Source organism: Rattus norvegicus, chromosome 1 (assembly GCF_021556685.1).
Source record: "Rattus norvegicus strain SHRSP/BbbUtx chromosome 1, alternate assembly SHRSP_T2T, whole genome shotgun sequence".
NCBI lineage: Eukaryota > Metazoa > Chordata > Mammalia > Rodentia > Muridae > Rattus > Rattus norvegicus.
Window position 1 is genome coordinate 168,996,384 of NC_141534.1, and position 10,863 is coordinate 169,007,246.

At 42.2% G+C, this 10,863-nt stretch overlaps 1 protein-coding gene across 4 annotated transcripts in view; it reads right to left on the reverse strand.

Annotated features, from left to right (window-relative positions):
* Rnf121 (ring finger protein 121) overlaps window positions 1–10,863 on the reverse strand; it is a 63,520-nt gene that overhangs the window by 46,103 nt on the left and 6,554 nt on the right. Inside the window, exon 2 of one of the 4 annotated variants that reach the window (XM_087559001.1) lies at window positions 10,631–10,750. The exons of 1 other annotated variant lie outside the window; for it this stretch is intronic. Coding sequence is in view for 1 of the 3 variants with exons in the window: in NM_001107540.3 (NP_001101010.1) it covers window positions 10,430–10,492 (63 nt within the window). In the remaining 2 variants the exon portion in view is untranslated. 4 annotated transcript variants of the gene reach the window in all.

The window sequence follows — 10,863 nt, forward strand, 5'->3', positions numbered from 1 at the left end:
AAGTTACATATACACGACCTTTAACATTTGCAAAACAACAAATGCTTAGTGAATGTGTTAGGCAAAGGATATGAAGGCCAAAACACAGAGACGGAAGCACAGCTATGCAGTATTTTCACACCTGATTCCTGTTTATTCTTCCAAGCTTAAGCTTGAGTTTTTATCATCTTGCCCAGACTATCATAGGATCTTCCTAATTCTTCTCCTTCCCTAAACCTGATCCCTCCAAAAATAACTTCTGTACTACTTCCAGCTGCCAAGACATAGATCTGCAGATGCTACTCCCCTGCTCTAAATTCCCAGTGTTTTCTTAACATGATACTGAAGAGGCCGCTCCAATCCCACCCCTCATTTAACCTATCGCCACTTACACAGAACTTGTAGAAGTTCTCAGAGTATCCCTGCTGTTTAATACATGAACGACTTTGTCTCTTTCCATTCTGCTGCACCGCTCTTAACACATCTCACAGACTTTAAATACACACTGAATGAAAACAGTTTTCTTTTTCCCTTGAAGTTGTTTTGTAGAGATAGCTCAGTGATTAAGTGCACTGGCTGCTCTTGCAGAGGACCCACACTGTTCACAGCACCCATATGGCAGATCACAGCTAACTGTAACTCCAGTTCCGGGAAATAAAATCTTTTATTATTTATTTCACTTTCTATGTATGAATGTTTTATTTACATGTAAGTATGTGGGACACATGCCTGTATGCATTGCCCACAGAGGCCAGAAGTTATGGATGGTTAGGGCCACCATGTAAGGGCTGAGAATCAAACCTGGGTACTCTGCAAGAGGAACAAGTGTTCTAAACCCTGAGACATCTTTCCAATCCCTAAAAATAATTTTTAAAAATCTTGAAGAGGAAGAAGAGAAGGAACAGAAACAAAAGGAAGAGGATGAAGAAGAGGAGGAGAGAAATAAGTCAGGCTTGATGGCATACATTTTTAATCCCAGCACTTAAAGCTCAGGAGCAGGCAGATTTCTGTGAGTTTGAGGCCAACCTGGTCTACATAGTGAATTCTAGGACAGCCAGAGTTACACAGTGAGTCCATCTTAACAAACAAACAAACAAAAAATAGCCATCCCTCCCTTTTTAAGATTTATTTCCTTATGTATTTATATATATGAGTACTCTATCTGCATGTTCATCTACATGCCAGAACAGGGCATCGGATCCCATAGCATTATGGTTAACAGATGGTTGTGAGCTAATGTGTGGTTTCTGAGAACTGAACTCAGCTAATACTCCTAACTGCTGAGCCATCTCTCCAGCCCACCAGTCTAGGGGAAAAAAAAACAACAACAAAACAAAACAAAACAAAAAAACGGAAAGAAAAGAAAAAGGGAAGGAAATAAAAAGAACTAAATCAGAGACTAGAGAACAGCCCACCTGGTGAAGTAGCTGTTATGCAAGCATGAGGAAGACCTAGGTTTATATCCCCAGGACACACATAGAAGTTAGGCATGGTAGTATATTTGTAACACTCACACCTAAGGGTGAGGGTTAAGTAGATCCCCAGTGCTCTGCAGCCAGTCAGTCTAACCAGTTAGATAACTCAGAGTTCAGTGAAAGATCCTGTCTCAAATACATGGTGAAGACCAACAGAGAAAGACACCCAGTGTCGACACTTGACCCACACACATATGCACTCACATATGTAATTGTATGTACACATGTAGAAGCATGTATAAATGCATACACACATACACCACACACAGCTCAGGCATCTTCTCTAGTACATGTCTGTCTGTCTTTTCTTAAGGTACTAGGGATTGAACCTAAGGCATCACACATGCTAGACAATTTATTCTTTAATTACTTGGGGATCCCCATCAGAGTTCAACACTCCCTCTTTTGTTATCACAGCACCTAACACACACTTATACCATATGGTATCAACTTGTTACCAAATCTGTTTCTGTTTTACCCTACAATTAGCTGTGTTGTATCCTTCTTCATGTACCCAACACAGTATCTAATACTAAATAGCTGAAGACTGAAAAAAAAAATGAGTACTATATATAAATTCCTCAGCCTGGCATTCAAAGTCAACATGTTAGCCCCAACCTACATTATCACATGATGGGTTCCTCTCCCTACTTGACCATAACTCCTTTTGTTAAAAAAACAAAAAAGATTTATCTATTTTATATATATGACACTGTAGCTGTCTTCAGATACACCAGAAAAGGGCATTGGATCCCATTACAAATGGTTGTGAGCCACCATGTGGTTGCTGGGAATTGAACTCAGGACCTCTGGAAGGGCAGTCCATGCTCTTAACTGCTGAGCCATCTCTCCAGCCTGAGCATAAATTCTTTTAAGCTCTCAGAAATAGCCTTGTTATGTAGTCATAATTTCTTTTTTTTTCCCCACATAGAAAGGTTTAATGAGAGAAGAGCAGAAGAGGAAAGGAGTAAAGGCCAGGCATGGTGGAGGAAAGTGTGGGGCGGGGGGTGGGAGGAATGGGGAGAGAAGGGACAAAGGGGAAGAGGGCAAGAGCAAGAGCTAGTCATAATTCCTGAAGTGCTCCCAAACAGTACCTGATATAATTAAAAATATATATCATATGATAAAATTTGAAAGAAATCAGAGCCACATTACCAGGTCAAAATCCCAGCTCTACTTACTAGTTGTGTGGCCCTGAATAAATCACTTCTGTGCTGGTTTTGATGAGAATACTGTTTTGAAATAATTTTAATTAATTTTAAAAATTTGAATTAAGCTAATGCTTAACCTAGTGCCTGGTCCACATTAAACACTAGAATAGGTATTATTGACAACATCAGAATAGGAGGAAAAATAAATGTTTTTGCAGAACACTAAATGATAGCCTCAGAAGACAGATGCAATCCTAAGGGAAATAGGGAATAAAATGTCATACAAAGCCTCAGTAATAGAGTAGATTGAGTTATTCCTAACACCATCAGTGATGTCAAAGAACCCAGTTGGCTTGCCCTTTCCAGGGTTCTCCCCAGCTGCCCAGGGCCTAAAGCCCCATGGCTATGACCCAGCATCCTCTTGGGAGAGCTGCACTTTAGAAGGCACTAATGAGTTTGTGTTTACCTACAGATTTTTCTCAGAGGAACACAGATAACAAATGACTTCAAGAAGGGAAAACATAAAGAAGCAAAGTCAGAGACAAGAAAAGACACTAGTTAGTTCTTTGGTTAGCTTCCCAGGAATAGTTTTTAGTTGAAACAGCCTCAGGTGTCCTGAGACTAGTTCTCCAGAGCATTCTCAGAAGTGCTTGTGCCCCCCAAAAGTCAAAGATGCAGAGAAGCAAAGGGAATAGGCTAGGCTAGAGAGATGGCTCAGCAGTTAAGAGCCCTGGATGCTGTTCTTAGAAGATCCAGGTTCAGTTCCCAGCACCTACATGGCAGCTTACAGCTGACTGCTACTCCAGTTCCAGGAGATTCTGATGCCTCTTCTGTCCTCTCAGGCACTGCTTGTAAGTGGTGCACACACAAATGAGGCCAAATCACTCATACATGTAAATTAAAAAAGACAGGGAAAAGGCTGACCATGGAAAGGCCACTTCCTAGGGATTTCAACGGGGGCTGATAGGAATGACTGAGGGTGTAAGTTCAATAAAGACCTGAATAATAACTACGTCAGCACCTATGCAAGTGTAGGTGCTGGAAGGCCCTATCTCCTTAGAGTCCGCTACCTAATAGGAAGTGAAGCAACATAGTAAGTGCTGATAGATGTCTATACTGGGCACAATGGAGGCAACCAGTAAGTCCTCAGATTCTGTGTCTATAATTCACTGTCAAGGAACAATGTGACACTAAATAATGTACAAATGCTTCATAAGCAGCTTATATTAAGTACTGGCAATACACTGGCACTGGGACGCATGCCTGAAATCTCAGTTCTTGGGAGACTGGCCTGAGCTACACAATGAGTTCAAGGCAAGGCCTAGTTACACAAGGAAACACTATCTCAAGAAAAAATGCCAAGTATGGTAGCAAATGACTTTAATCCTGGCACTTGGGAGGCAGAAGCAGGTGGATCTGTATGAACTGAAGCTAGCCTGGTTTACATGAGTTCCAGGCCAGCCAAGGTGAAACCCTGTCTCAAAAAAAAACAAAAAAACAAAAAGAGAGGAGAGGTGAAGGAATACTGATAGTGGGGCCAACTGAATTGTTCCAAAGATAGGAAGCATATCCGTGAACTTTGTAACACGGTCCTCTCTTCCTTAACAAACACCTCCCTGCAGTCTCATTTCTTCAATAAACACTGAGGTGTGCCAGCCACGCTCTGAGCAAGGCCCTGAGAAAGATACAAAGATGATAGTTCCTCGGTTCAAGGGGTCGAAATAGTCATCTTTTCTCTTCTCTCTCCTACCCTCCTTGCTAAGCAGATGGCATCATAATTCCTTCTAGAAATGTATGAGCTATTCAATCAAAAAATGACTTACTTTTAAAAAAGTAAGCCATGCATGGTGGTTCATACCTATAATCCTAACAGACTAAAAGAGGAATATGAGGTCAGCAAGAACCTCTCTCAAAAAAACAACATAAAAATCCCCAAAAACAGGCTGGAGGGATGGCTCTGTAGTTAATGAGCACTGACTGCTCTTCCAGAGGTCCTGAGTTCAAATCCCAGCAACCACATGGTGGCTCACAACCATGTATAATGGGATCTGATGCCCTCTTCTGGTGAGTCTGAAGACAGCTACAGTATACTCACATACATTAAATAAATAAATAATTAAAAAAAAAAATCTCCAAAACAAAAGCAAGGGTGAGCTGGCAGTTGTTATAAACCCATGGACACACAGGAGGATGTCTGCCAGAGTAAGACTGATTATAAGGTCAAAAGTCATAGAATAGACCTATGCATAAGCCTTTTTGTTTACTCCTTCATTACCGTCTTTTCTTCTCATCCCAACACTGTCGGTGCACATTATGGAGAATAATTACATCTTCACTCATTCAGACACTCATTCACTAAGCATGTAGTAAGTACCTGACAGAACATGTAGGAAACACAAAGTAAAACAGTGGGATTCAGGACTTTCAACCTCAGAGCTGCAAGAGATCACAAAGGTCAGAGTCCAAATCCATCTTTTCACAGATAAAGGTACAGAAAGGTTAAAATCAAAGCTCACTTAGACATTTATAGAATCATACTCTATGCCAGATACCAGAGATAAAAGAGTAAGCAGGGCTTTAAGGAGAAAGCCATTGGTGGGAGACAAAGACATAAAGCACCACACTGAAGAGTCCCCGGTGGAAATGAGTTCCACAGTGACACAGTGGGAACAGCAGTGCAGACAGGACAAGAAGAGACAGCATTCATACTGCCCAGAGGAGCTCAGCTCAGAGGACAGATGATGCAGTGGCCTTGGATTTGAAGACCAACTCTGTCATTTACCTGTGTGCTTGATGCTAGGTTAGTCTCTTAAACTATGTATGGCTCAGCTGTCAAAGCTATAGGATGGAGATAGTAACAGTACACCTATCCTGTAAAGCTGAGGTATTAGGAAATGTGTTTAAGGCCTTGGCCCAGAGTAAGTGCTCTGTAGTATTTTGCCTTCAGCACTTTCCCTTCGGACTCTTTTCTGCCGTGCCCTTCCTTCAGAATCCTTCTCAACACAGCTTTCTACCCATCTGTTATCAGTCGCTGTTTATGAATAAAACAAGTCTTCTCTTCTTACTCTGAAATCTGGGTCTGCTGCTTCCTCCTCTAGCGGTCTCTTCTCCTACTAGACTCGAATGCTACCATTCATTTTATATGCAGAAGAAACTCCAAAGACAGGCAGACATCCAAGATTAAACTCAGTCACATATGCCTCAATCCTTCCAATCTGGCTTGGACCAAGCATCCCCAGAGAAAGAAATCCCTGGAAACAAGGCACATTTATCAAACGTCTACAGGGAGAGATCCACAGGAGGAAAACATAAAAAACAAAACAGCAACTTGCTCTTGCTTTGAAAAAGCAAGAGAACAGATTTATCTCAGCCTGGGTTTGGGGGTTTTACTAAAGTAGCTGGGAAGAACAGCTATGACATAGCTACTTCTCCTTAACTACACCTACTTCATGACCACAGCCACTGTGACATGGCCTTCCCCTTCTTAGGCTTTGACCCTGCCCTGGTCTGTGAACTCCTGTGGACATCATTATACTTTATCCATCGTATCATGAGGCACAGAACAGTGACTAGCACACAGAAATCTGATGCAGAAGCTGAGCGTGGTGACACACACTGTGATCACAGCATGCAGAGGCAGAGGACTGGTCAAAGTTCAAGACTAGTTTAGTTTACATGTCAAGTTCAATGCAGCCATGGCTTCACACCAAGATCCTGTCTCAAAAAACAAACAAAAAAGATTTGATGAATAAAATTATAAACTAAGAATAGACCTAGGAATATGATGAAAATTGGGGAAAGCTGCATATGGTAATACATGCCTGTAATCTCAGCACTAGAGAAGGTGAGGCAGGAGGATTCAAGGCCAGTGTGGGATACATAGAAAGGCCCTGTCTCAACACAAAAATAAACAAAAGTCATAAAAGTCCCAGAAGCCAGGAAACTCTTGGCTAGAACCCTAAAGGATAGGCTAAGACTAAGAAAAGAAAGGTTTTCAACATACAGGAGGACCAGAAGTTCGAGATTACTCTCAGGCATGTAGTGAGTTTGGGGCCAGCCTGGTCTACCCGAGACTCTGTTTCAAGACAGATAAGCAAACAGAGAGATAGAAATTAGGGTCCAGAACATGTATTCGCTTGTGGCAATGATAACTCTTTATAACCAAGAGTTTGACATGATCAAGTTATCAGTAAAGTAAATTAATAAAAAAAAAAACCACTCTTGATTAACATTATGATCGTCTAGGCAAAAAAATCAAAAAACAAAAGAAACAAAAACACTGCTTCAAGAATTTTTTTTTTTTTTAATTTAAAAGGGGTAGTTTGTCAGGCATGTGCATGCTTGTAATCTCAGCTGCTTGGAAAACTGAGACAAGAGGATCCCGAGTTAAGACCAACCCGGGAAACTTATCAAGACCTTATCTCAAAAGAAAATTTAAAAACAGGGCTGGGGTTAGGGAGCTAGCTCAGTGGTTAGGAGCACATATTGCTCTTGCAGAGGACCAGCACCCACGTCAGGTACTTTACAACCATCCATAACCACAGCTCCAAGGGATCTGACCCCACTTCTGGACTCCACAGACACCACCACACTTGCATGCACACACATGAATTTAAGCCAATCCTTTTAGAGAAAAGACAAAGCAGCATCTAAACGCACATGGCTACTGCAAGTTAATACATGAGATAATCAAGGTAAATACTTTAAACAGCAGCTGTCTTAAAGGTTCCATCAGCAGTGCTGTTTCCACGGGTAGTTCTACCCTAAATCCATCTTCCTATCCTGCTCTCCAAGGCAGAAGTTATTAGCCAGACCAAAGGGTGGAACTGGTATTCCAGACTACATATGCACTGATGACATCTGATTTTGGAAAATATAATCATAATATTCTGAAGAATAAATCACAGCGCATGCCTTCTTCCAAAGTAGAAAAGTGCATCACTCCCATCTTAGCCAGGTTTTCCAAGCTGGACTGCAGAATAAGGGGTGTCAGTCAGGCGGAAAGTGCAATATGAAAGCCACACTGATCTACATGCAAATCACAGCTGTATTTGTGGGTTAAATCTATCAGCTATTTCCATTTCTATCATGACTTCCCCTAACCAACTTTAGGTTTGTTTCTTGTGCCTCACTGCACCTCTCTCTCTCTCTCTCTCTCTCTCTCTCTCTCTCTCTCTCTCTCACACACACACACACACACACACACACACACACACACACATTCATTCCAACACTTATACACTAGCTTTGAAATAGGCTATTTGCATATGTACCCAGTGGACTGTAAATTGATAAAGATTCTGTTTTATTCACCTTTGAATCCCTAAGGCATGACATATAGTCACTTCCCATAGTTACATATTAATGATATAGGTCACCTCATCAATCACTAGGGAAAGCTTGAGCACAACAGCAGAGGCTACAGCAGTAGAAGGCACACAAACTGAGGTCTGTCAGGCCAGACCTCGCTCTAGAGCTTCTTGATAACTTCCTGCTTCTCAAGTTACTTTCCTAAACTCATAAGGAAAAGAACAGAACCAGTTCACACAGAATTTCCTCACAATAAGGATATATTCTTTCTTGGAAAATAACATAAGCAACGGGGGTTCTGGATGGATGCTAGTGGCTTCATGTAAAGTTGACCTGTATACCTAACACTGAAATATGGATCATACTACTAAGAGTACTTAAATCCTTAAAACACTAAGAAGCAAAAGGTCAAAAATTAGCCAGGCATTAGTGGCACACACATATAATCCCAGCACTCACAAGAGGAAAAGGGAGAGAAAAAGTCAGAGTTCAGTGACAGCAGGCCAAAAGTCAGATATATGAATGTCGGGGTTGGTCTGGTGCTGCTACGTATTCAAATACTAAATTCTGTACCCCAAGATCTGGCTGCCTCAAGATGAGCAAATTCCCATGTACACCAGCCTTTGCTATATAAACCTTGCTCCCCAATTTAAACCTATTGGCTAAATAAAACTAGGGATGGCCAATTACTGGGAAGAATAGAATGGGGCAAGGTTTGAGTTACCAGGCAGGGGTCACAGGTAGGGATGAAGAGGAGAAAGGAGAGGGAGAAGGGCTTAGAGGAAGAAGGGAAAAGAGGAGGTCTCCATTAGACATGATGGACCAGGAACATGTATCCAAAATTGCCAGAGCAGAAATAACCCAGGAAGACTCAAACAGAAAGTATTTGGGGAGCACAGTTGGGGATGTAGCCAGTCCAGCCATTAGAAAATTAGACTAGGGTAATTTACCCAGTAATTGTGCTAAAGCTAAATGAATAAATCATAGTCTGAGTCTCATTCATTTAAAAGCTAGACAGGGATAGAAATATTCAATTAAGTTATATATGAAACCATCTCAGTGAACAGCCATAACTAACGAACCATAAATTTTAATTTCAGTACCCTTATTTATTATTCAAAATACCTCAATGAAGAGCTGCCAACTGTAAACACAGAAACTTAAAGCTAAAAGGGGCCTTGAAAGGTTATTTCTACAACCAGTTCACCTTTCCAACCAAGCAGCATTCAAACACCTTTAGTCTCTAGCAATTAGCAAGTAAGAAACTAGGCCACATGCTACCTGTTAGTGTTGTGTTCTCAGTTTATTCCAACCAGAAAGGGAAAACAAAAACAAATTATAGTTCATTACCATACCAAGTAATTGTCATTATTTCCTAAACTTATTCCCTGCCTCAGACTCTTCACCAATCTAAACCACAGCAAAGACATAGGAAGACAATCACTGACAATCACTACTCACTCCCCTAGTCCCCTAGTATTATCTCTGTCCATATGCTAGCACACAGAAGATCCCAAGGCAACTCTAAACTATCACTGACCGCTTGGCCTCAGACTGTCCCCTATCTTTCTTACCTTCACACTTCCTTTCAGAGCCCTGTACTTTTCATTTTTTCAAGCTCAATGTCTCCTTCAAGGACTACTAGTAATTCAATATTCTGATTGTTAAATGCCTATTAGATAAAGAGTTCACACCTTTTTCAAGTTCACCTTGAAGGGACCGGCGGGGGGGGGGGGGCGCGGGAGGAGGATGAAAGAGAATGAGAATGAATATGAAGTAGAAAACCATTCAACAACTGGAAAACTTTCCCTGGCTCCTTCTCAGAGCCACCATAACACACATAATGCAATGCCTCTTCCATCCCATTACTACACAGTAGACTTTACAAGGGGAAGTCTCTTGGGTGCCAAGCACTTAACCCAGGATTTGTCCTAAAAGTGAAAATGTTGATTCAGTGCACAAAATGGCTTGTTTCTGTTACACGATTGTTCATTCATACACAATTATTCATTCATTCGTTGACCAAAACTTCACTAAACATGCGATACGTACAAACCTTCGAATATAAGAATAAGATGGTCTCTACCTAAAATAATTAAAAGCTGTAATATGTGTCCCCAACCTCCACGTCAAGCTCAGAGTCCTTTCCCACGGTGAAAGCTCGGCCTGGCCTTACTGAAGTCCACGCCCCTCCAATTAATGCTACCTCTTAGCCCTAGAGCCCTACCTTGGACCTCTGTGTAATAACCTCAAAATCTTTAACGTTTCTCCCTGGCCTCTGCCCTGCCCTTCATCACCACCCTTAAGGCTACTGCCAATCTACTTCACCATGAACGCCTTGGGGTCCCTGAGTCAGAAGCCCTCAGAGTCCCCTCACGGAAAACCCGCCTCCCCTGACAGCTCCCTCTTTCAAGATCTTTCCCGTTTCTCCTAGGACCTCCGGCTCCCATCCCTCACTTCCTCTCCCACCATTTTCAAGCTGTCTTTCCTTTCTTGTCTCTCAATTCCTCTTACCTCATCTATCTCCCTTTCCGCAACAGCACCTCCTCCAACCTCCACCTCCACCACTGCCGCCATCTTCACGGCCGGCCCCCACCCCGGTCCCCCGCGAGCCAGCTGCTTCCGCCGCTCAAGTGCTTGTAGCCAATCGGAGGCGCGGCCTGGGCGGAGCGTCAAGACAGGCGGATGCCTGTAAGGAACCTAGAGACCATCTACCTGCTCTTTCGGAATTAAGAAGGGGCGACTCGTGCACTGCCAAGCTTCAGCAGGAGTTCGCTCTCGGAAAACGAAAAGTTGCTTTTGTCTATTTCAGTGTAAATATTTCACCAGTCCTCACTGTGGAAAAGAAAAGGGAGAGTCCCTGAATGCGCAAATTTCGCGACGCTCCCTCACTTAAGACACGAGCAGAGACGCGTGTGCACTAAGAACTACATTTCCCATGCTGCACC